General features: G+C 38.5%; 1 protein-coding gene across 1 annotated transcript in view; it reads left to right on the forward strand.

Moving 5' to 3' along the window:
* Positions 1-22,634, forward strand: part of LOC102458814 (uncharacterized) — a 492,720-nt gene that overhangs the window by 461,581 nt on the left and 8,505 nt on the right. Inside the window, exon 25 of the mRNA XM_075919824.1 lies at positions 18,233-18,439. Within this exon, the coding sequence (XP_075775939.1) occupies positions 18,233-18,439 (207 nt within the window). The remainder of the gene's footprint in view (positions 1-18,232; positions 18,440-22,634) is intronic.

Consider the following 22,634-nt stretch of genomic DNA (forward strand, 5'->3'; position numbering starts at 1 on the left):
TGATCTTTTCTGAATTGGTTCACCCATCCCCATAAGACATAAAACAAGAAAGGGTGTCAGTACTGCAAGAGCAGGGAAATGATGTAGAACTTTTTACTGGGAACTAAAACTCATGCTTCTTCATTTATAAAAAACCATGGCTATCAGCTGAATCAATTTTTATACACTCAATATATAGAAACTAACTTTTCTCTTTGGTCCTTTTGATCCTTGGAAGACTATAAATTAAGTGTCAATTCTGCTGACTTAAAGAGATGTTACAGTTTTCTTGCCCCCATTCTTAAATATTAAAAGAGTCTAGTTGATTATCTGCTTTTAATGTTAGTTTGACTGACATTAATGTTATTAAAATGGGGAAAAATTGTTAAGACATGTAATGCATTTAAAATGATACGAGAAAAGAGAAAATACACAGGTATGATTCATTACACTGAACTGTTATGTTCTCCTGGAGTAACATTGGAATAACTTAATCACAGGAATTTTACTAACAAAAATAACAACAAAACAAAACAAAAAACAGCAGTGAATCAGACTCATATGGAGGACAAAAAGCATACTAGTTGTTAATGAGATCTGAAATTGCTTTTAATGCATTATCTAAGCTACTGTACTGTACACACTTCTTAATAGAAATTAAAGATTTATGTGGCATGATGCAAATCTCAGTGTAATTAGTATAACATTATCCTAGAACAAATATTAAAATCACAATAGATATATTTAAAAATATACATGCTCCAAATAACAATTTAGTTAGTCAGTTTCTACTCTGAAATTTAATTTCCAACCAAAAGTAAAGTTCTGCAGAAAGTAGGTGAAGAGAAAATTGGATATGGACAACTACATCTTTTTACATATAAAATGTTTTTTTAAAGGGCATGCCAATTTTAAAGACAGAGCAGAAGTGGGTAGTTGTGAAACGTAAAGCTAACTATGGTGACTGGCCAAATATGGCAATTAGATGTTACGCCTACTTGTCTGGAACTAAACTTCATCAAAGTGGAAAAGAACAAAGTTGCAAAAGACTAGTGGCTTAGAACGGACACAAAACCAGAAATATAACTTGTATGTTAGTCATAGCTACTTTTCCTAAGCCTAAGCCTTTTTTTTCTAATGCCCCTGATTTAACCATGTATGTGAACTTGTCTCGAATCTTACAGTAAATAATGGTTATAGCATTGTTTGACATAGGTGCTTACACTGTATTATATGTAGAGCTCCTTGCATCTTTATTGAAATGAGAAAGAATCAAGATTGTATAGTAAGGCCCTTTTTGTAGGACCCCAGCCTCAAATGTTGCAGGAGTTGGAAGACAAGTGATGAAAAAGGACACGTTTCATAATTAAGACAGCTGACAGATGATCTAGAGACTTAGATTCTATCCCTGGCTCTGCCAAAATGTTAAGTATTCTGAACAATTAGGTCTTGGATGTCTGAAATCGGGCTCCTCAAATCAGTGGACACTTTTGACAATTTGTGCTACAGTCCTTATGTACCTCCATTTCCCAGCTGTAAGAAGAGAGTGTACTGGAATCTTGTCACCCTACTGTACAAGGGTATTCTGAAGAGAAACGTATTAACATTTATGATGCACCATAGAAATACTCAGGAGGAAATTAATTTTTTTTTATTCAGTGCTGGGTTTGAAGGATGCATGGTAAATAAGGCTTGGTGTGACACATAGAAGCAAGCATTTTAAAGGAATCTGAAAAGCCTTTTCTTGTTTGCTCATTCGTTTTTAAACTCATGACCATCTATATATACCTTTGAGTGTATATATACCAGTGATGGAAGAATTTAAGATACTCTGTAAAAAAAAAAGTAGAAATAAGGAGAAGAGAGGAGGAAATTAGCTACCTTTGAAACTTATAAACGATGTTAAAAGTACCCAATTAGAACCACAACATACCTTTTATTATGAACTGGATCTGGTTATTAGCAATATTTGTTAATTCCTCTTAAGGATCTTCAGAGCTTTGCTGACTGAAATGCTGAGCTTGGAAAATGTTTTTGGTTTATTTTTAATAAAATGTAAGTTGTTTGAAAGCACCTGCGTTTGTAATAAGCCTTAGGGCTTGTCTTCATGGCGAGTTAGTGCATAGTACTGTGAATCTACAATGCACTAGCTTGCTGTGTATTAGCTTACTGTGTAGACCCTGTTACCATGCCCTAATTTTTCTGTGGTGCTCCTCCAGTGCTTGTAGACCCAGCCAGCTCATAAATCCAGACATTAGTTTGAACAGATATTAATGGACAGCTGTTCTTTGCACAAGACTTTATAAAATGAGCCAACTTTCTCTCATTTTTAATTCCTCCTTTCTTTGACTCAGTCTAAATATCATCTAACTTGAGAGCATTAAGAGAAAATACTGTCTCCCACATGTTATGATTCATGGGCGGCTTTGGCTGCTGTGCAACATGTCTGGGCGAGGAACTGGGGAGCTCCTGGGATGTGGGGTATGCTGCCAGCACAGTGCAGGAGAGAGAGAGAGAGAGAGACAGACAGACAGACAGACACAGAGTGACACAGATGGTGGTGAGGAGTTGAAGGAGTAGGATTGAGGATACTGAGTCAGTTATAAGTAATGTAGTGGTTATATCCATCTATTTACTATACAACCAAAGAGAGCAGCCTTACAGCAGAACTAGTGTAAGTGTGTGTGAGGGAGGGGGGGCATGCAGGGGATACTATTGTGCTTAGCGCATTTACTAATGCACTGTGAAGTTTTATGCATAATTCTCTTAAGACAATTATGTTTTCGTGATTCATGGCATTGTTGATAATTCCCAATTCAGTTATATACAGAGGGTATCCCGCACAGCTGTGCAACTTAACAAAGATGTACTGTAAATACAACAGGAATGGGTAGATTTAAGACTTTTAAAACTAATAATGGGCTTTCCATGCAGAAATAAAACCTAGCCCCATCTGCTCAAGATAAAATCTAAACAAGATTTATATATTATATGTGAGGACAATGATCCTAATGTATGTATATACAAATCAGTTTTAAAGAAACTACCCAGGAGACCAGAAAATTGGTAATCCATTGTAGTCTTTAACTAAAGGTCAAACCTAAAGTATCCCAAAGTTTCCAGTACAAATTAAAGTAGTTGGTATCAAAGATAAATTATGAATTTGTCAGGGAGGGGTGTGGGAAACAGAGAAGAAGTTTATTCAGATGACCTGGAGCTGCTATTGTTGGTGTTATTAATTTTGATCCTGTTTCATCCCAGGTATTGTAAAATTGTCTTTTACAGTAATAGTGAGTTGCAAAAGTTCAGACAGTTGGGTTCTAAGTAATTTTGTGTGCATCCTCTTTTGTTTGGTCTTTATTGTTTACTACCCGCTAAGATAGGGGTGAGGAACCTTTTTTGGGTCGGGGGCCACTGACCCACAGAAAAATCAGTCCGGGGCCACACATAAGTGAGAAGTGGAGAAATAACCCTCTGACTGAGAAGGAGAAAGACATTTCCCACATTCACCTTGCACACTAGAGCCTGGGGCGGGGGGGGGGGGGGGGGGGAGGGTAGCTTAGTGGATTTTGTATGCTCCAGCCCCCAGGAGGTCAGCAGGGAGGCTGGAGCACAAGCATGGGTTCCCCAATGCTGGGGAGCGAGGCCCTACGCCTTGGGGGTCAGGGCTGGGCAAGCCGAGGGCTGCATCCAGCCCTCGGGCCTGAGGTTCCCCCCACCCCTGTCTTAAGATCCAAAACCTCTAAGTAAAGCTTACTCCAAACCACTATCTTTTGCTTGTCTTCCACCTGCATCAATATGTTGTGTGTTTGAATATTTTCTTGTTGTTGCTGTTGTTGTGCTGTAATGGTGTTTGTATAGATCCTAGCACAATAGAGGTTAGTTTGGGGCTAGGACTCCTGAATACTAGCACAATACAAATAATAAATATAATAATAAATAATTATATAGTGTATGTTTCACACAGCTCTGTGGTGAGAGCCACATTCAACTTGGTGCCAAAGGGCTTAGATACTGCTATGTGCCTACAAAGATAGAGATATCCCATAAAAGGACATGCCTTAACTCCCTAGTTTCCTTAGCTTCCTTTGTGTTCCTGCTCTAAAAAAAAAGTGAGTTTTCTTTATTATTTAAATGATTTTTCAGATTTATTTTTGGCTGAATTATTGTAGAACGTTTGTGACTCTGATTCACTTGTGGCATCAATGCTTAAGATTTGCATCCCTAATTACCAGTGCACCTAGATGGCAAAGACATAGTACTGTGGGCTCCTGCAGATCCGTAGATTTGAGATGAATAGCGCCTCTATCGATTTCCCTGTAATGGAGTGTAAAAGAAAAACGTACAGGTTTTGGTTGCAGGTATTTTCATGGGGTATTAAATTGGTGGATTAGTTGCAAACAGCGGTACTGATAAAGTCTCCTGTCCATCTTGATGGTTGGGCCTTTGTATTAAAATGACACATAAATAACCTATTAGGTCCCCCACCCATGGAAATTCAAATGCACCTGTCAAGTTGATAAAGCACTTGCCTGGAGGGAATCATTGTTTACATTTTCACTCCATTCTTCAGAAAAAGTGAGATTCTAATTATTTTTCCCACTGTAAATTAATGCTGACTAGGATGGTTAGCATATCTCTGTATTGTTATATCTATGGGAAAGTTAAATAATAGAGCTGATCCATCATGTATTATGCAACGTGCATTTTTATGACAGGCTTCCCTGTGATCTTATTATGCCTCTCTTCATAAATGCTCAGTATTTTCAGCAGCTGGGGGAATCTTTGTTGACTGCTGGTTCAGAAGTTGAAATCTGTCCTACGTGTAATGGAAAATGTAATTTAGGCATTTATGAGGCAGTGAACTTAGCTCTATTACAAGGGAAAAGATAAGATATACAGTGCACTCCACTAATCATGGACATCATTATAACAGGCAATAGGTTACAATACAATAAAAACATTTTTTCCAGACTAAGCATATTAAATTCAATAATATGATTGTTTCTCGATATTATTGGACAGAAACTTTGTGATTAGGGATGGGCAAACCAGTTGAAGTCAAATAAAAACATTTCTGGATCTTTGCTCAAAAAACAAAAACAATCGTGATATTTGCCTGAAACATGACTCCCAAACTGTGAACCATTTTTGAAGGTTGAAAGAATTCAATTTAACAAAATTTTGGTACAGATTACTTTTCATTTTTTTGTGGTTCATCCTAGAACTGAAAGCAGTAACATCATGAAGTGGGCTCTAGTTTCTAAACAAGGGAAATGCAAGGCTGTTAGATTGTTTTGAAAATCCCAGTTAAGCTCTTCAGTCTGGTTTTGAGGACCCAACTGGTTTGAATACCCTGTAGGATGCTTATACAAACTATACTGAATCTCTGAATACCCATCACTAGTTCTAGATTTGTATGGATTTCTAGATTTATATATAAGCATTATTGCCAGTAATAGATTGAGGTTTGAAATGGTTGGGATCCATCACAAAGTAGTCCATTCCAGAAAAGAGGATGGCAAGTACAACTGGAAATATTTTTCACTCAATGCATTTTAGTCTTAGGTTGGACTGAAAGTACAACAGGGCTGTTTGGCAGACTGGGAACAGGGGAAGTGGACCAACTCAGGGTGAATGGGAATATCAGTTTGTGGTAGCTAGCCAAAGTTGGATTCAGAAGACAAAACCCACGGGGTGAGTCTAGACTGGCAAGATTTTGTGCAAAAGCAACTGCTTTTGTGCAAAAACTTGCCAGCTGTCTACACTGGCCGCTTGAATTTGCGCAAGAGCACTAACGTGCTAATGTAAGAATTCAGTGCTTCTTGCGCAAATAGTTTGACGCTCCCGCTCAGGGATAAGCCCCCTTGAGCAAAAATACTTGTGCAAGAGGGCCAGTGTAGACAGGCACCTTAATTTTTTGCACAAGAAAGCCCGATGACTAAACTGGGCATCGGAGCTTTCTTGTGCAAAAACGCATCTATTCTGGGCACGGATGCTTTTGCGCAAAAGCACTTTTTGCGCAAAAGCATCCGTGCCAATCTAGACGCTCTTTTGCGGAAATACTTTTAATGGAAAAACTTTTCCGTTAAAAGTATTTACGCAAAATCATGCCAGTTTAGACACAGCGAAGATGTTTCACAACTCTTTTCTGTTCTGTTTGGCCACTCCAGTCTCTCATCACATTGCCTCTCTCTTCTTCCACTTCCTCAGTGATACTTGTATCAGTCCTCCTATGTCAGCTTCTCTCATAAACCTCTCTGCATCTTCTTTCATGTTGCCCCATATGCATGAAACACAGTTATGAATGGATCATCTTTCAGATTTGTCCTCAAGGCCTATCTGCTTCTTAATTATGCCCATAACTAATCAGATAACAAATGATTATTTACAGAGACAGATGGAGATGACACTTACTTTATCTGTTTACCAAAAAGAAAGCATATATATAATATACTTCATTGTCCCCTTCTCCCTTTATTGTCATATGTCATTTCATCCCTAGGCTGAATGGACTGTCTCTTTCTATCTGCAGTGCCTAACAAAATGAGGCCCAACTCCTGATTGGGAGTCTCTAGTTGCTTCCACAATATGCATTTTAAATAATAGTTCCGTGCCCATCATCACTGACTCAAAAAAATGAAAGAACTCATGGCCTTTTCACAATTTTTGAATATTTATTTATTTTCAAGTTTGTGGGAAAATGTCCTTTTAGATCATTTCATGCATTTTTACTAGAGATTTTCAGTTTGGGGTTGTATGTTTTTTCTTCCTCCCTTTCTTTCTTTTGTCCTCCTCTCTCCCTTTTATTCTATTTTGCTTCAGAAAAGGGGGAAAGGGCGAGGACAAGCAAACAATGAAATCTTTAAAAACACAGACATTTTTAGAAAATGAAACTATTTCTCAATTATTTTGGTTTTGAAAACAAGCCACCACTTTTAATGACCTAACCAGCTTTAAATAAAAATCTTTGAGAATTTAAAGGTACCCTGTATACCAGATAGCTCTGATAATTTTTTTCATTTCCTACTCTTTCTTGCTCTCTCTCCTGTCCTTTCAGTGTCACCAGGTAAAAAGTTCCCTAGCCAAAAAAGTGGTGACTAAACGTTCAATCTCCACTCTTCTAAGTGCTATTTAAATACCTGTGCACTTCACTATTCTCTGGAGACTTATGGAACCTGTAGCCAAAATTTTGAAAGATGTTGGCAATTAAGGTATAGGCAGAGACAGCCCTGCCTTTGCTCAAGTATGTGCTAACATGTGAACACACTTAAGCACATGTCTTTGAAAATGTGGACCTACATATAGTGAAGAAAGCTCTGGAGCACAGATGTATCTGTTCTACATAGCTCACTGTGTATTTAGTCTGTTCTGAGGAAATAGAACAACATGAATATATAATATCCACTTGAATCATTATTAGAAACAATTGCATTATTTACTACAAATGTATTGCTTAAACATTTTAGCCCTTTTTTCTGCCATTCTTGAACTATCCTGATTTTTGCAGATTTTTTAAAAAGATATATTTTATTGATTCCCCCTCCTACAATAAGAGGGGGAGAGGGAAAAGAGGACTAAAAAGGAAAGGGGAAAGGAGGGAAAGAATAGGAAAGGGACATTTTTGTTTCCATCCCTGTGACTTGAAGACTGCTAAAAAAAATAGGCCAGATCTTTTCAAATGTGTCACCCCCTTCTCCAAAATGCTACCTGCTCTTAGCTGCCAGGTCAGCCATGTTGCTGAGCCAGCCTTCAAGCTTTGGAGGCATCTGCTCTTCCAGTGAAGCAATGAGTTATAGTATTTGTCTACAAGGACTGCTTCAGAAAAGCTACTTTCCTAGGCAGAAGTTTTCACTAGTTTATGTTTCATTCTATATGGTGTCTGTGAATGAGTCACTTCAGCTATTGGCATTTCTGTTGCTTGCACTGGTATTGTGGTCATCTACATCAGCTCCTCAAGCACTCTCCTCTGGCTTACACCAGCCCTAAATTTGTCTTTCAGGTTACACTGGATGCACCTCAGTCCCTAAACTCATTTGAAGCATCCCCCTTGCAACATCCAGCCATTAATCACTGAACAATCACACAAATTACCAGATTTGCTGTGCCAGGGGAACTGTATACACAGTTAGACTAGTTTAACTCAGGATCTCGTACTTTATTGCATCACAACACTGAGCTATATTTGTAATGGAAACAACCAGAAGTATATTATTAAAGACTAAGAGATAGTGAGCATTGATAACACGAGGGAATAGAAATGGTTACAAATAAAACAAAAGACATAAAATGCTTCTTAGAATCTAAACTTAACTTTAAGAGGCTAAAATCCTTGTGTAAATCAGCTTCTTACCTAAAGCATCATTAAGCAATGTGGTCAGGATCCAACTTACATGAATGCAAAAAAGCACCGTCCTTTGTTTTTCCTTAGTGAACAATAAAATGGTATCCTCTGTGTCTTCTATTTATATCCCCAAAGTTCATTGTCTTTTGCATTCCAAAGACAGGACAGCACCCTGGCTATGTTGACCTAGAGATGTAGATTACGCTCGTCAAAATTGCTAATGAAGCAGGGATTTAAATATCCTGTGCTTCATTAGCATAAACATGTATGCCGCTTTTTTTCGAAATGGAGCTTTTTCGGGAAAAAAAAGGAATCTAGACGTGGATCTGTAAAAAATAAACCCTTTTTCGACAGATCCTGTATTCCTCAAAAAATGAGTTTACAGGATCTGTCGAAAAAGGGTTTATTTTCGACAGATCTGCGTCTAGACTGTTGGGAGTTTTTTTTCAAAAAAGCTCAATTTTGAAAAAAAGCAGTGGCCATGTTTATGCTAATGAAGCACGGGATTTAAATCCCTGCTTCATTAGCAATTTCGACGTGCTTGATTTGCATCCCTCTGTCGACAGAGGGATGCAGTCAGGATGCAGCCCCTGTGATTTAATCTCTGGTGTATTCCCGACCTTCCTATTTATTCCATATGCAGATTTGTGATCCTTTGCATTGCCTTATGGGGCTTTATCCACATAGTGCATCCATGTCCTAAAGCCTCTTTTTCCACTGTGCCTTGGACACAGATTTAGGCACATAGACACAACCCCCTTAATATCATCCATTCATCTGTTTCACATCCATTATAAAGATCAGTATGACATAAGCTTTCATTAGGCACCTTACATGATATTCTTTATGGAAAAACACTATGGAAGCAATGTGGTAATATTGGGTATGTCTACATTACCACCCTAGTTCGAACTAGGGTGGTTAATGTAGGCAACAGGAGTTGCAAATGAAGCCCGGGATTTGAATTTCCCGGGCTTCATTTGAATATTGCCGGGAGCCACCATTTTTAAATGCCGGCTAGTTCGGACTCCGTGCCCGCGGCTACACACGGCACGAACTAGGTAGTTCAGATTAGGCTTCCTATTCCGAACTACCGGTACACCTCGTTCCAAGTGAGGACAATAACTCCCATTGAAACAATTTGTGACTTGTTTGTATGGATCTAGTCAAGTCTATGCCTCAATGTATCAGATCTGATGTTCAAGTGGTAAATATATAATGTTTATTTAAAATGATACCTATAGAATATGCCAAATAATGTAAGTGGGACTGTTTGAAGCAGAAACTAGCAGAATCTGGCTCCAATAAGCCACAGGACAACTCAGCTCTTGAGGGAACTGTATTGGTGAAGGTTATTTTTCCAAATTTGCCTGAGAATTCTCTTAAGGTGAATGTCCACACAGGACTGGGGGAATTTCAGACTCTGGATTTCAGTCAGAGTTCCCCTGCCCTATCACACTAATGGAGATGGGATATTACAGAATTGCCCAAAACAGCTTTTATACACAATATTCCAGGTGCTGTACTTCTCCAGTCTAGATCCAGGTTTGAAAGTCTCTGCTCCTCCAGAAGAAACAGAAGGGGCCTGGCAAAACTTTCATTGACTTGATTGGGTATTTTGCTTTAGTAAGTACAAAGTAAATGAGGACTTTGGGATATGGCCCTATATGTATAGGGAAATTTATCTTTATTGGAAAAGTCTGTTTGCATGTTTGTATTTTATTTACCTATTACTCAGAAATTGAGTCAGAATTGTAGAAAAGTGTAGCCCTGAAGCAGCAAAAATGATGAGGCAATAAATAGCAAGTTGCCCAAATAACAGGTTCACAATACAGATACTATGAAATAAATAATAATGCACTATTGGGTTTAACAACAAGAGACCAAAATCACTTAGAATAAGTCTGAATTATTTGTGCATTTGGATATATGCTATTAATACTTTTAAAGGTTAAACCAATTGTTCCCTTATGTGACTATTCAAAGCAGCTCACCATAAAATCCATTCTGGGATTATTCTTCAGTTATTTTAGAAGACGTTGCTGTCCTTATATGTTTATTTTATTAGTTAGTCAGTCCATGTCATACTATTAGATAAATTAGAGAAGTCTGCACCAACACTGCTTCAGGTATTCAAAATTCAACTGAAATAAACCTTCACAAATATTAGCCCATTTTGCTCATAAATAGAGCTATTTAGAAACAAGTTATCTCTCTGCAAAGTTATTATGAATAATAGTGGGTGGAATTAGACACTGATTTAACTGTATCTAGATTGGGTTGTGAAAGCTGTTGCACTAGATGATATTCTGTAGATCCACAGGTGTCAGAGTGGCTATCATGAGATATATGCATATTTAAAGGATGGCTTTCTGTAATACTAAGCCAAAAGATCTTGCACTTTCAGGGCACACAATATATATATATATATATATATATATATATATATTTCATTATGGCCTGTCATGCCAGAGCACGCTGCTTTTCTTACCATGCTACATAAAGGAATTCAATATAGCACAACACTGTAATCAATCATTCTCTTTTATATGATGAGCTATATTTTGAAAGGCATAATAATCACACTTGTTTATGCTTTACATTCCCTTTTGCTACTTGTTTGATTTATTTAATTGTGAGTTCATATTTGCTTTTTATAAATACCATCTAGTAAGGAGCTTGAAATCTTTAGTAACCACTTAGAGTTAAGTTTCAATGCTGAACTGAGCTGACCTAGGGGTGTGTCTGCAATGCACGTTATTTTGAGATAACTAGTGTTATTTTGAAATAACAATGCAAGCGTCTACACAGCCATTCTGTTATTTCAAAATAATTATTTTGAAATCTGTAAACCTCATTCTATGAGGAATAACGCCTATTCTGAAATAGCTATTTTGAAATAAGGCGTGTGTAGACGCTCCCCTGCTGTTATTTTGAAATAGCCCCTCACCAGGGACATTCTAAGTTATTCCTCCCAAACGCCACATGGGGCTCTAAATCGAGATAGCGCGTCTACATTAGGGAAGGCTACCTTGGACTAATTTTGAGGCTTCCCTGCAGTGTAGATGTGCTATTTCAAAATAAGCTATTTCAGAATAACTATTCTGGAATAGTTTATTTCAAAATAATCTTGCAGTGTAGACGTACCCCTAATCTGGAGCCAGGATGCCTCTGGCTCTTGCTGTGGCAATGGGTGTGTGCTTGTGTGCACGTGCACAGCCATCAAATCACTCCTCAGGAGGGCTGTTGCGATGGCTACTAAAAATAAGGATTTCAGCAACAGCATGCCAGGGATGTAAACAGCCAAGGGACTCAGCTGGAACTTTTAATTCCCAAGGGGTTCTGAGCTTTCCTTAGAGTATAAAACTAGCTTTTTAAAAAAAATGCAGAGCTGGATTGGTTTTTACAAAGATTGCCTGCAGGATGGTAATTCCCATGGCTGCGACTGTTACATACAGAACATGCATTGGCCGGGTTATGAAATATATTTGATGTCCTCTGACTCTAATTTTCCCACTTTTGCCCTTTTTCCCCATTACCGGTCTGCAATACTGTATTTGCTAACTAATTGCTACAACAAGATTGCAGCTCCATTCAGACCCAAGTAGATGGCGTGGTCTGTTTTGCCCATTTTATACATTTTCTTTAAGTAGCAATGTTATTTTCAGAGCACTTTTCTGTAGTACTTATGTTTTATGAAGCCATGAAAAGACTAAGAACATAAGAACATAAGAATGGCCGTACTGGGTCAGACCAAAGGTCCATCTAGCCCAGTATCCTGTCTGCCCACAGTGGCCAGCACCAGGTGCCCCAGAGAGGGTGGACCAAAGACAATGATCAAGCGATTTGTCTCCTGCCATCCCTCTCCAGCCTCTGACAAACAGAGGCCAGGGACTAAATATACAGTAACTGGAAAAGTTTGTTTTGCTACGTGTATAGTGGTGAGCCTGACATTGTTAATTATGATACTGGTAAGCAAGTAAAACCAGGTACAGTATATAGTCGGGGGGGGGGGGGGAGGGGGGGAGGGGGGGAGGACATATAATTTCTTATGTGAAATAAGAACAAATTATTAGGTTAAGAGTTAAGCACAACTTTTTTGTATAGTAATATACTACTATTCCCGATTTATCACATATAAACAAGTAGATAGTTCTCTGTTGCTAATGATGGTTTTATATTTAACCTACTGTAGTTATAAAGCTGCCATATAATACATCATTGTAATCTTTCATTAATCTTTATTTATATGCTAGGATAGTATTTTCTATTCCCACACTTCTGTAAGTAGTAATATTAAATGTCATATACATTGTGTAATATTGGGTAATATGTGTTATTAAAAATGTTAGTAAATTTTGTCTTCACTGTATGCATGTTTGTGTGAATATGTTTTGACTTATATATTCATACAACATAAAAGTATGTTTATGTATTACATTTATATATCCACATGTGGAGATCTATAGCCAGTGTATTATAATATTTTGCATAAAACATAACTTATCTTTTTTATAAGAAGTGTGTTCTAATCCTGTAAACATCTATGAATATTTACGTCATACTGTACATTCAAGAAGCAGTGACTGAAATCATTGTTGCATAATGCATTAAAATTATTAATAAGACTTAAATCCACATGAGACTCACTAAATCATCTGTTCTGACCTAAATTTATGACCCTTCCTCCTACTCCTTCACGTTGTATACTTGCACAAAGAGGAGTGTACTGGGAGATGAAGAAGGAAAAAGCAACACACTAAAGATCAGTAAAAGCTGTATTTCTGCGTTAAATCTACATAACACTTGGTAATGATAATAACACAAACAAATCAACTATAAGGGCATTGACATCAGGCCTAATTTCCAGATGAACTATTATAAAGTAATTAACAGCCTCATACTCCTATTTTAATTAAGCTATGTTGTGAAATATTCAGCATTTGAACCTGTTCTGGCCTGCCTGCTTTTATCATTGAATTACCATCTTTAATTTGTTTCTCTGCTGAAAGATGAATTTCACTTAAGGATTACTGTACACTGCTCTGGCATTTTGTGGTTTCTTGTCAGCCCTTGTGAATCTAGATCATAGCTAACTTCAGTTCCTCTGACATGTCCTATATGCACAGTCTCTTGACTAGCCTGTCTCAGTGGATTTATTATCTCATATTGTGTTCTGGTAGAAATGAATGGACATTTTAGATTAACTTAATGATAAGAGATTTCAGATGACAGTAGAGTTTACTTTTGGAGCTAACTTCAGGTTATGTAGGGCACAGTAGATATCTACTGACCTATCACTTAATAGAAATGCATTTTGAAAGTTTCAATGCTGAATGGACTTTAGTCTGCCAAATACTATGAAATATTGCTAAGAAGGAGGCACTTTCTAGGGTATCTGAGATCTGGTGTACCCAAATCCAGAAGATATGGTTCTCAGATATGTCACCTCTGTCTTTGAATCATGATATCTGCTTCCTCTTTGTAATTGTATTCTGTCACATCAGACTCACTAGACACAGTGAAAAAACACACCAGACCATGGGCTACTTCGCCACCCTACCCTGGGCTACTTCCTTCCTCCCCCTACCCCGTCCTCGGGGTGTCTATACTCATGACGTCGTGTCCCCCTTGTGGAGACTGTACTGAGTGCGTCTGGGTTTCTTTTCGTTCGGGAGCCTCCGTGCTCTCCTCGTCCTTCTCCCTCCATTCTCCGGTGGCCGGCCAGCTTTTAAAATCCCCGCCGACCTGGGAGGAGTTTACGCGCCCCGCCCCTTTGACGTCCGACACGGCGCGTCCTCTTTCCCCGTCTCGCTGGAGGGGCTGAGTTCAACTCAGCTGTGCTGGGACGACCCTCAAGCTGAGCGGCGGCATCAATCAGCTGAGCCGCGGCGCGAGAGCAACTGGCGCACCAGCGGTAAGTGCTCCGCTGCCCCTCTGCAAGGGCGCAAAGTCCCAGGGGTTGGGTGCGGGGTCTCGGTGCCCCGTCACACCTCCCAATACAAATTGTGGGTGAAAACAACTTAACTAGTTTTAAGAGCAAACTGGACAAACTGTATGGCTGCGTCTAGACTGGCATGATTTTCCGCAAATGCTTTTAACGGAAAAGTTTTTCCGTTAAAAGCATTTGTGGAAAAGAGCATCTAGATTGGCACAGACACTTTTGCGCAAAAGCACTTTTTGCGGAAAAGCGTCCGTGCCAATCTAGATGCGGTTTTGCACAACAAAGCCCCGATTGCCATTTTCGCCATCGGGGCTTTTTTGCGCAAAACGGTTCTCAGTTGTCTACACTGGCCCTCTTGTGCAAAAGCATTTGTGCAAGAGGGCTTTTTCCCAAACGGGAGAGTCATTGTATTTGCGCAAGAACACTGATGATCATACATTAGATCGTCAGTGTTCTTGCGCAAATTCAAGTGGCCAGTGTAGACAGCTGTCAAGTTCTTCCGCAAAAGCAACTGCTTTTGTGGAAAAACTGGCCAGTCTAGACACAGCCTATGAGTGCAGTTATATGACAGAGTTGCTTGTGAAGGTTGGGGGTATGATTCATCAACCCTGGAGCACATTTCTAGTAATATATCTTAGGTTCTTAAAGAGTACACTTCAAGGCTTCAGCCTGCCACCGGTAGGGATCAAGAAGAGATTTTTCCCCTTCTGGGAGTTTCTTTTTTTCTAGCTAATTCCCATGAAGGATCTGAGATGTCCACAGAGATGGAACATTGTAGGGAGTGAACCAGGGCTCTCAAATGGCACCTAACATTCTCTCGGGGCCTTGGCTATCTGGTTTTTGCTCACATGTTCAATGTCTAACCGATCATTGTTAAGTAGGGTTGGGAAGTAATCTTCCCCATGCCAAATTGGGAAGTTGGGAGTTCTCCTTCCTCTGCAGCATGCAGGGCACTTGCCAGGTTCTCTGAGTATATTTCATTGTTTCCCTGTCATCACCAGGCTCTTGAGCATCAGTGCAGGTTGGTCCCCTCTCAAGCTCTACTTGTGGCATAGAATATTATAGTTTTCTGTGGGGAGTGGTAATCCTGGGTTCTCATTTCAGTTGTTGGGTCAGGTGCTCAGTGATGACAGTTGTTTGTGGTATCCAGGAGGTCAGACTAAATGATCAAGTGGTCCCTTCTGGACTTAAACTCTATGGCTGCGTCTAGACTGGCAAGTGTTTCCGCAAAAGCAGCTGCTTTTGCGGAAAAACTTGCCAGCTGTCTACATTGGCCGTTTGAATTTCCGCAAGAACACTGACGATCTCATGTATGTTGCTCCTGTTCGGGCAAAAGCCCTCTTGCGCAGATGCTTTTGTGCAAGAGGGCCAGTGTAGACAACGCGGTATTGTTTTGTGCAAAAAAGCCCCGATTGCGAAAATGGTGATTGGGGCTTTCTTGCGCAAAACTGCATCTAGATAGGCACGGACGCTTTTCCGCAAAACGTGCTTTTGCGCAAAAGTGTCCTTGCCAATCTAGATGCTCTTTTCCGCAAATGCTTTTAACGGAAAAACTTTTCCGTTAAAAGCATTTGTGGAAATCATGCCAGTCTAGACGTAACCTATGACTAAAACCCAGTCATTAGAATTCATCCTTTTCCTCCATGGCCACAGTCTGTGGGAGGAACCTCAGCTGCTATAACCCATCATAGCATCATCAATGTCAGTGAAACTGTACCAGTTCCCACAAGTTAACATTCCACATCTGACAGCATCCCACTGACAGCTTTTCCTTTTCAGCTTTGCTTGGTCAAACCTGGGTATTTAGAGTGCGCTCCTCAGTACTACACTTTGATGTATGTAAATTTTGACACTTGTACTGCACAACCTACACTTTCATTGTAAATGTATTCAAAAGATAAAGTTAGTATAATTATTTATTTGTATTATGGAACCCCAAATGAGATCAGGACTCCTTTGTGCCAGCTGCTGTACAAACATACAGTAAAAACCAGCATCAGCTCCCAAAAGTTTAAAATTTAACTCAACGCAACACAGAAGGATCGAGAGAGGAGATTTAACACTCAAGCAGAGGGAAACGATATGTTTGGTTACAAATGCCACTTTTGGGGGGGTTTGTTGTTTTTAAAATTATTTTGGGGTAGGGTTTTGTTGGAAAGGGATTAGAGACAAAGGAAGGGGAGATTTTTGAAAGGAGGGGAGAATAAAGGGGACAAGGAAAAAGAGAAGAGGGGAAAGAAAGGGAGCATGGAAGGCAGGTGCAGTTGAGGTTGAGGAGAAGGGATTGCAAGAGAATAAGCTGCAACAAACAGGCAATCAGTATATCTAGAGCAACAACTGTAAAAAAACAGGTAACATCATGAGTATCTGAAAGTCCCTGCTGTAGCTACTTGCAGCTCTCGATGGCTGAGTTTCTGCATGCCCTTCCCAGCAATTTTTCTCCTCTGAGTTCGTATGATTGGCATGAGTTCTGATGCCCCCAGTGACAGTGGTGGGGGACTTATATCCTGCAAAGTACTGGATTCAGGAGAATAGGTAACCTGGGCTGGATATAAACTCTCCTTCCTACTGCCTCTCATGGTACGAATACCTGCTACAGCTGCCTGTCTCTGTGCTTGTCAGCTCTTTTCTGGGTGACCCCTCCTGACAGAATCTAAGTTCTGTTTTCCAGGTAGCATCAACTGTCTTACTATTTACGAAATAATCATACATGGCAGGAAGGAGGGTAAAACACATTTGTTCTGTGCCTTCAGTTTGCAAAAATGCAGAGTTTGTCTTTATCAAGGACATAGATGCTAAAATTCTATTCTATGATTTACTGTAGTTGCTGCTAGTTCTAACAAACTGTGCTGAATGAAAATCCTTTAAACTCCAGAGAGTGGTGAAATTCAGACTCTTTGTGCATTTTACTGTCATCTTAAAATGGCAGTTCCTTGTTTAGACCAGTGGGCATCAGAATTGCAATAAATAAATAAAAATAATCACCCTAGTATGCCAGCCTGTAGGTACATTTATACCTGCAAAAAGTGCTGGCATTTTTTGCAGGGAACTGATATACGTCATAAAAACAGAAGCACTTTGTTGTTGTTTGCCAGTACAGCTGCACTGGTTCTCTACACCAACAAACCCTTTGCACTGAAGACAAGGCCTAAGACATACAATATTAGGAATCTCATGGGAAAGCCTCTTTGCTTAAAAGTCTCAACAGTAGTGGAGGGTTTAAAAGATTCCATTTTAGAGGTACTATAAAAATAACGCTGCTGAACATCAATTCTAGTTAAGGGTAAGAGACTGAAACTATATGCTGTTTCCAGTTGATTTCTTAAATTTTGTACAGGCTGTAATCAGAAATAACACGAAAATGGTTAAATAGGAACTCCTGGATGAAATCAGAAAGCACAGAGTCTGCTCAAGCAAATATGTTTGTAGCAACAATACGAAAATATGTAACTATGCCAAGAAACTTGCTCTGTACATCACACTAAAATACACATTGGCTACTCTGCCTCTTTAAGTTTGCAGCACAAGTTTACATTAATATTATACAGAAAGCACAGTGGGAAAAAGGGAAAGGCTTCTTTAAAGGAGAAAAATGCAAATACCTGTTCACAAAATTCACCCCAAATATATAAATTTTAATTGGCATTTTCATTTTATTATTTAACCTATCCTGCTTGATCTCCCTACTTTTGGTTAATATGGGAGTCAGTTACAGCTTCATCTGTGCAGAATTAACTTTATGGAATGCACACTGGGGATTTGTCTATCTTCTCTATTTAGATCTGTGTAATAAAATATATGTAGTAGAAAAGCGTGCAGGCACTCCATGTGGCACAGACTTTGCAGATTTATTGTAAAATCATTTTAAATCAGTTTTAAGCTCTTGCCAGCAGTTAATTAAATATATTTCTTTTGGGGTTGGGGGGAATTGGTGTGTGTGTGGGGGGGGCTTTCTGTCTCACTAGGTGGCAGTGTATGATTACATCTGGAAGGACCATGCCAACAAGTCTGGTGTCTCCAGCTGTGACCTCCAGTGCCAGAATGAAATCTCCGAATCTGAAGCTCGCTCAGGGGAGATCACTGTCCATGTGTCTATATTCACTGTTCATCTCAGTGGCTTTCAAGAACTCTATAGACATTTCCTCAGACTACCTGATGGGGCTATTGTTGAGGTAGGTCCAAATATTTTACATGCTGTGTTTGCACATACAGACACTTAGGGTATGTCTAGACTACAGGATTTTTTTGAAAAAATTAGCCTTTTTTCGAAATAACATCACCTGTGTCTAGACTGCATCTGCGTTCTTTCGAAAGTAAATCTAAAGAAAGCAGTAGCCTTTTCGATTGCGATAAACCTCATTTTACGAGGAATAATGCCTTTTTCTGAAAGTACTCTTTTGAAAAAAGGCGCTATAGAATGAAAACTGTGCTTTTTCAAAAGAGAGTGTCTACACTCTCTTTTGAAAAAGCCGCTTGCTCTTTCAAAAAATCTGCTTGAAGTCTAGACACTCTCTTTCAAAAGAGATTTGTAGTCTAGACGTAGGCTAAGAATAAGTCAGTGTCATGGGAGTATTAAGATATCACAGCAAGACAATGGGTTCAGCCTGACCTCTCACAACCATACCCAAAGTAACACTTAGCTGGTAGCTAATTTAGGGTAAAATAAAACATTTTGTGCATTTGGTTTGAAAACACTTTTTGAAATGAACACTATCAGTGTTTTATAGAGCTATTTAAATGTAAGTGTTAAAGTAAGTGCAAAATATACAAACTATATTGGTATGACCTTATATGCATACTGCATACAATCATATGAATTTGTGTAGGACAATCCTGTGTCAAATATACAGTATATGTATTTCATACACTGATAGCTCTGTACTGTAGTTGACACAGAGTTTTTCTACAGAGGTATGTACATAGATAATTGGTGCAGAATGATGATATTTGGGTAAGTTCACCGGTATTATTTATATTATTTATTCAGGTTATAAATGAGTCACTAAGCTTTCTTTATAGAATTTGTTCTAATTTTGTTGGACCACTCTTTGTCATATTTTTTTGCATATTGCAAGTAGCTCATACAATAAAAATCCAACACTTCTCTAACTGAAGAAAAATTCCAAGCTATGACTCATTTAATATCTTGCATTTGTTCAGTCACATTGTAATATATGGCTTTTTCTTTTCAGCCATGTGATGATGTATTTCCTCATTGGTTATATTCCAGTAGACGTAGGTCAGCGATTCTCAAATGTTAGCAATCTGAGGACCCCATTTTGATTTATTTATTTTTTTGTGGATTTCCAAATCCCATCCCCACTCAGCTGTAGGCCCCATTCCCACTTCACCACTGCCTGTCCTCTTCCTGCCTTGTTCCATCTCCTCCCCCAAGCACACCCCTATTGCTCTTCCTCAGACCTACTGAAGAACAAACCTGGATAAAGGGTGGGCTGGAGCAGTATTGCTTTTGGGGTTGTCTAATGGCACAGATTATTTAAGAATAAGGTAATATTCATACACATACATCACATTCATGCTGGCAGTTTGGAGGCAGGCTACAAGTGCGGTGTAGACTACTTTTGATTTCACTGGTGACTGGAGTGCTGGCCAGGCATCAGCTTCCTGGAGACTCGACCATGATGTTCCTTGGGAGATCCCTTCAGAGGCTTTTATTCTCCCGGGCCAGTCCCAGGTTTCTGCTGTGATGTTACATTTTGTCCAGGAGAGAGAGAGAGGGAGAGGGAGATTTTCTGGCCACTTCTCAGTTAATTTATCTGCTTGCAGGGTCTTTGTCTGTGTTAAAAAGTCATGGATCCTAAACTGCCTTTTGGTTTGGTATTTTTCATTCACACCTCACACACATTCTACAGGTTACATACATATTCATAAGCAGTATGGTTTCTAAGCAAAGTTGGGCCTCATGATGGCCTTGAGGACAAGAAATTGCATTGTACTACAGATAACATACCAAAGGCATGATAAAAATCTTAACAAATTATAACTAAGAAAGCCAAGGTCAGGGAAGACGGGAAAAGCAGAGAAGTATGACTGGTCAGCAAGACACCAGTGAAGAGGAGGGAGGGGGGTCGTGCCCAACTGGTTAAAAGTCCCATCCCTGCTTCTCCACTTTCCTCCTAGCACCGCCTGCATGCTGCTGCTAAAGCCACTGCGACGGGGCAGGAGGAGTTGAGGGTAGGATAGAGGGGCTGGAAAATATTATAAGTATTTGTTCACTGGTATTTTAGAAATTCTGCAGGTCTCTTGTGTAATAACCAGTAGTACTGAATCTGACAAAATAAAAATGCTCAAGTTGTTTTATTTTCCATGAATTTTACGAGCTCACTAGTCTTCATTATCAAATATACTGTGAGCACAGTCATGGAAAATATATTTAATTTGCTCTGCAAAATGGTGCCCTCAAATACACATCCTCGGCTCCTATTCTTTTCAGCTGGAGTTACATCTGTGTATCTTAAGGAATAATTTGGCTTACATAAGGTGGTTTTGCATAAACCTATTAGGAAATTCTTAGCTATTTGTGATTTTATTATATTATCAGTATTACCCTGCTCCGATTCACTCCAGTGGGAGCAGCATTGGCCCCATGGCCCTAATTCAGCAAAGTACTTAAATGTGTTCTTTATTTTAAGCGGGGCCCTAACCCCATTGACTTAAAGTGAAAATTGAAAAAATCCATTAAAGTGAAGCATGTGCTTAAGTGCTTTGCTGAATCAGAGTTTACATCAACTCAGAAGAAATCTCTGTATAGATAATACTTTGTTTAAGGTACTTACTGTTCTAGATATGTTATTCCCATTAAAATACACTTTACTACTCTGACCAGTAAATTGATGTTTGATATGAAAAGTAGTTTCATAAGCATGAGGCAAACATGTTTTAAAAGGCAAATTCAGTGCAAGGTGACTTGAATAAATTCCTTTACAAATGTTAAATAAAAATCCTTTCAAAAATTTGTGGCATGCAAATTATAGAGGTTAAACTTGCAAACTCTATCCTTTTGTCACAAGCATTATAAAACTGAGAATTCACTTGCAATAAACCACATTTTCCTTTTTTTTATCATGTATTTGCCCTTTACAGAGCTCAAGAAAGATGCTGTTTGCCCATGGAATGACCTCTCCCCACCCCTAAAAAAATTGTCATGCCTTTCCTCATTCATTAATCTTATATTATTTTAATATATGGAAAATTATTGAGTTCTAGCATTTAAAATGTATTTGAAATCCACACACAAAAAAGTTAATGCCGAAGATAAGTGTTTGCAGTCTACATTGTGATAACACTATCTCAGTGATATTTATCTTGACTTCTACTGGTGACTGGAGTTGATTTCTTATTAAAAGGGCAAAGATAAGTCACTTTAACTCAGCAAAAAAAATCAGTTTCTTATTATAGGCCTAGTAAACCTTAACATTGTAGAAAACCTTTTTATAGTATGATTTTATCTATCAAATAAACCTAAACAAATGTCAAGGATTCATCCAATTTAAATATACTGGATAAAAGAGATATGTTTCCCCTCATTATTTGAAATATACCTAGTGATAATAGAATAAGACAGTGTAGGTAACTAACCAATTACTTAGTGTAAGCTATTTACATTCATCCATATGCTATGAATTATGTTTAAACTCTCTTGCACTTCTGGAAAAGCGAATAAAATCATGTAAGTTTATTTTGAATACTAGATCAGATATAGTATGTTGAGTGACACTTAAAAAGAATGAAACAGTAACTGTAGCTTATTTTCTGAAGCAATCTTGACACTAATGCTAAATTACAGCTTGGAAACATCTAGCATTTTTACCTTTATGAGAAAAGGCTTTTTACATATTTAACATAATTCTAGGGAAAATATACTGGAATGATGTATAAAGATATGTACACTGTAACCAAAGGGCATTTATATTCCCCAGTAGAATACTTACAACAATTTTATTGCCATTTGGTGTCATTTTCTAACAGATATAAAATACAGCCAGTAAACAAACTAGACTTTAGATTTAAGCTGACAGCTGTTCCTACAGAAGCAATATTCAGATATTTAATCTTAAGAATACTGAATATTTTACAATTGTTTGAGCAAACTATACTTTTACAAAGCAGAGGCCTGTAAGCTTGTGTATACAGTATTAGGATCTGATGATGACATAAAAAAACAACCCTAGGATAATCTTCACGTTGGTTGCTTTTATATACTCCCTGGGAAAATAAACAGATTACCTCATGTTTTAACCTCATGTTTTATTCTTAATGCAACATAACCTTTTTATAGATTAAATGTTACTGTGCCTACTGTAGGCTAATTTCTTTTTTCTGTGGCAAATAACCAATGCTGTTAAT

This window comes from Pelodiscus sinensis, chromosome 2, assembly GCF_049634645.1.
Source record: "Pelodiscus sinensis isolate JC-2024 chromosome 2, ASM4963464v1, whole genome shotgun sequence".
Classification (NCBI taxonomy): domain Eukaryota; kingdom Metazoa; phylum Chordata; order Testudines; family Trionychidae; genus Pelodiscus; species Pelodiscus sinensis.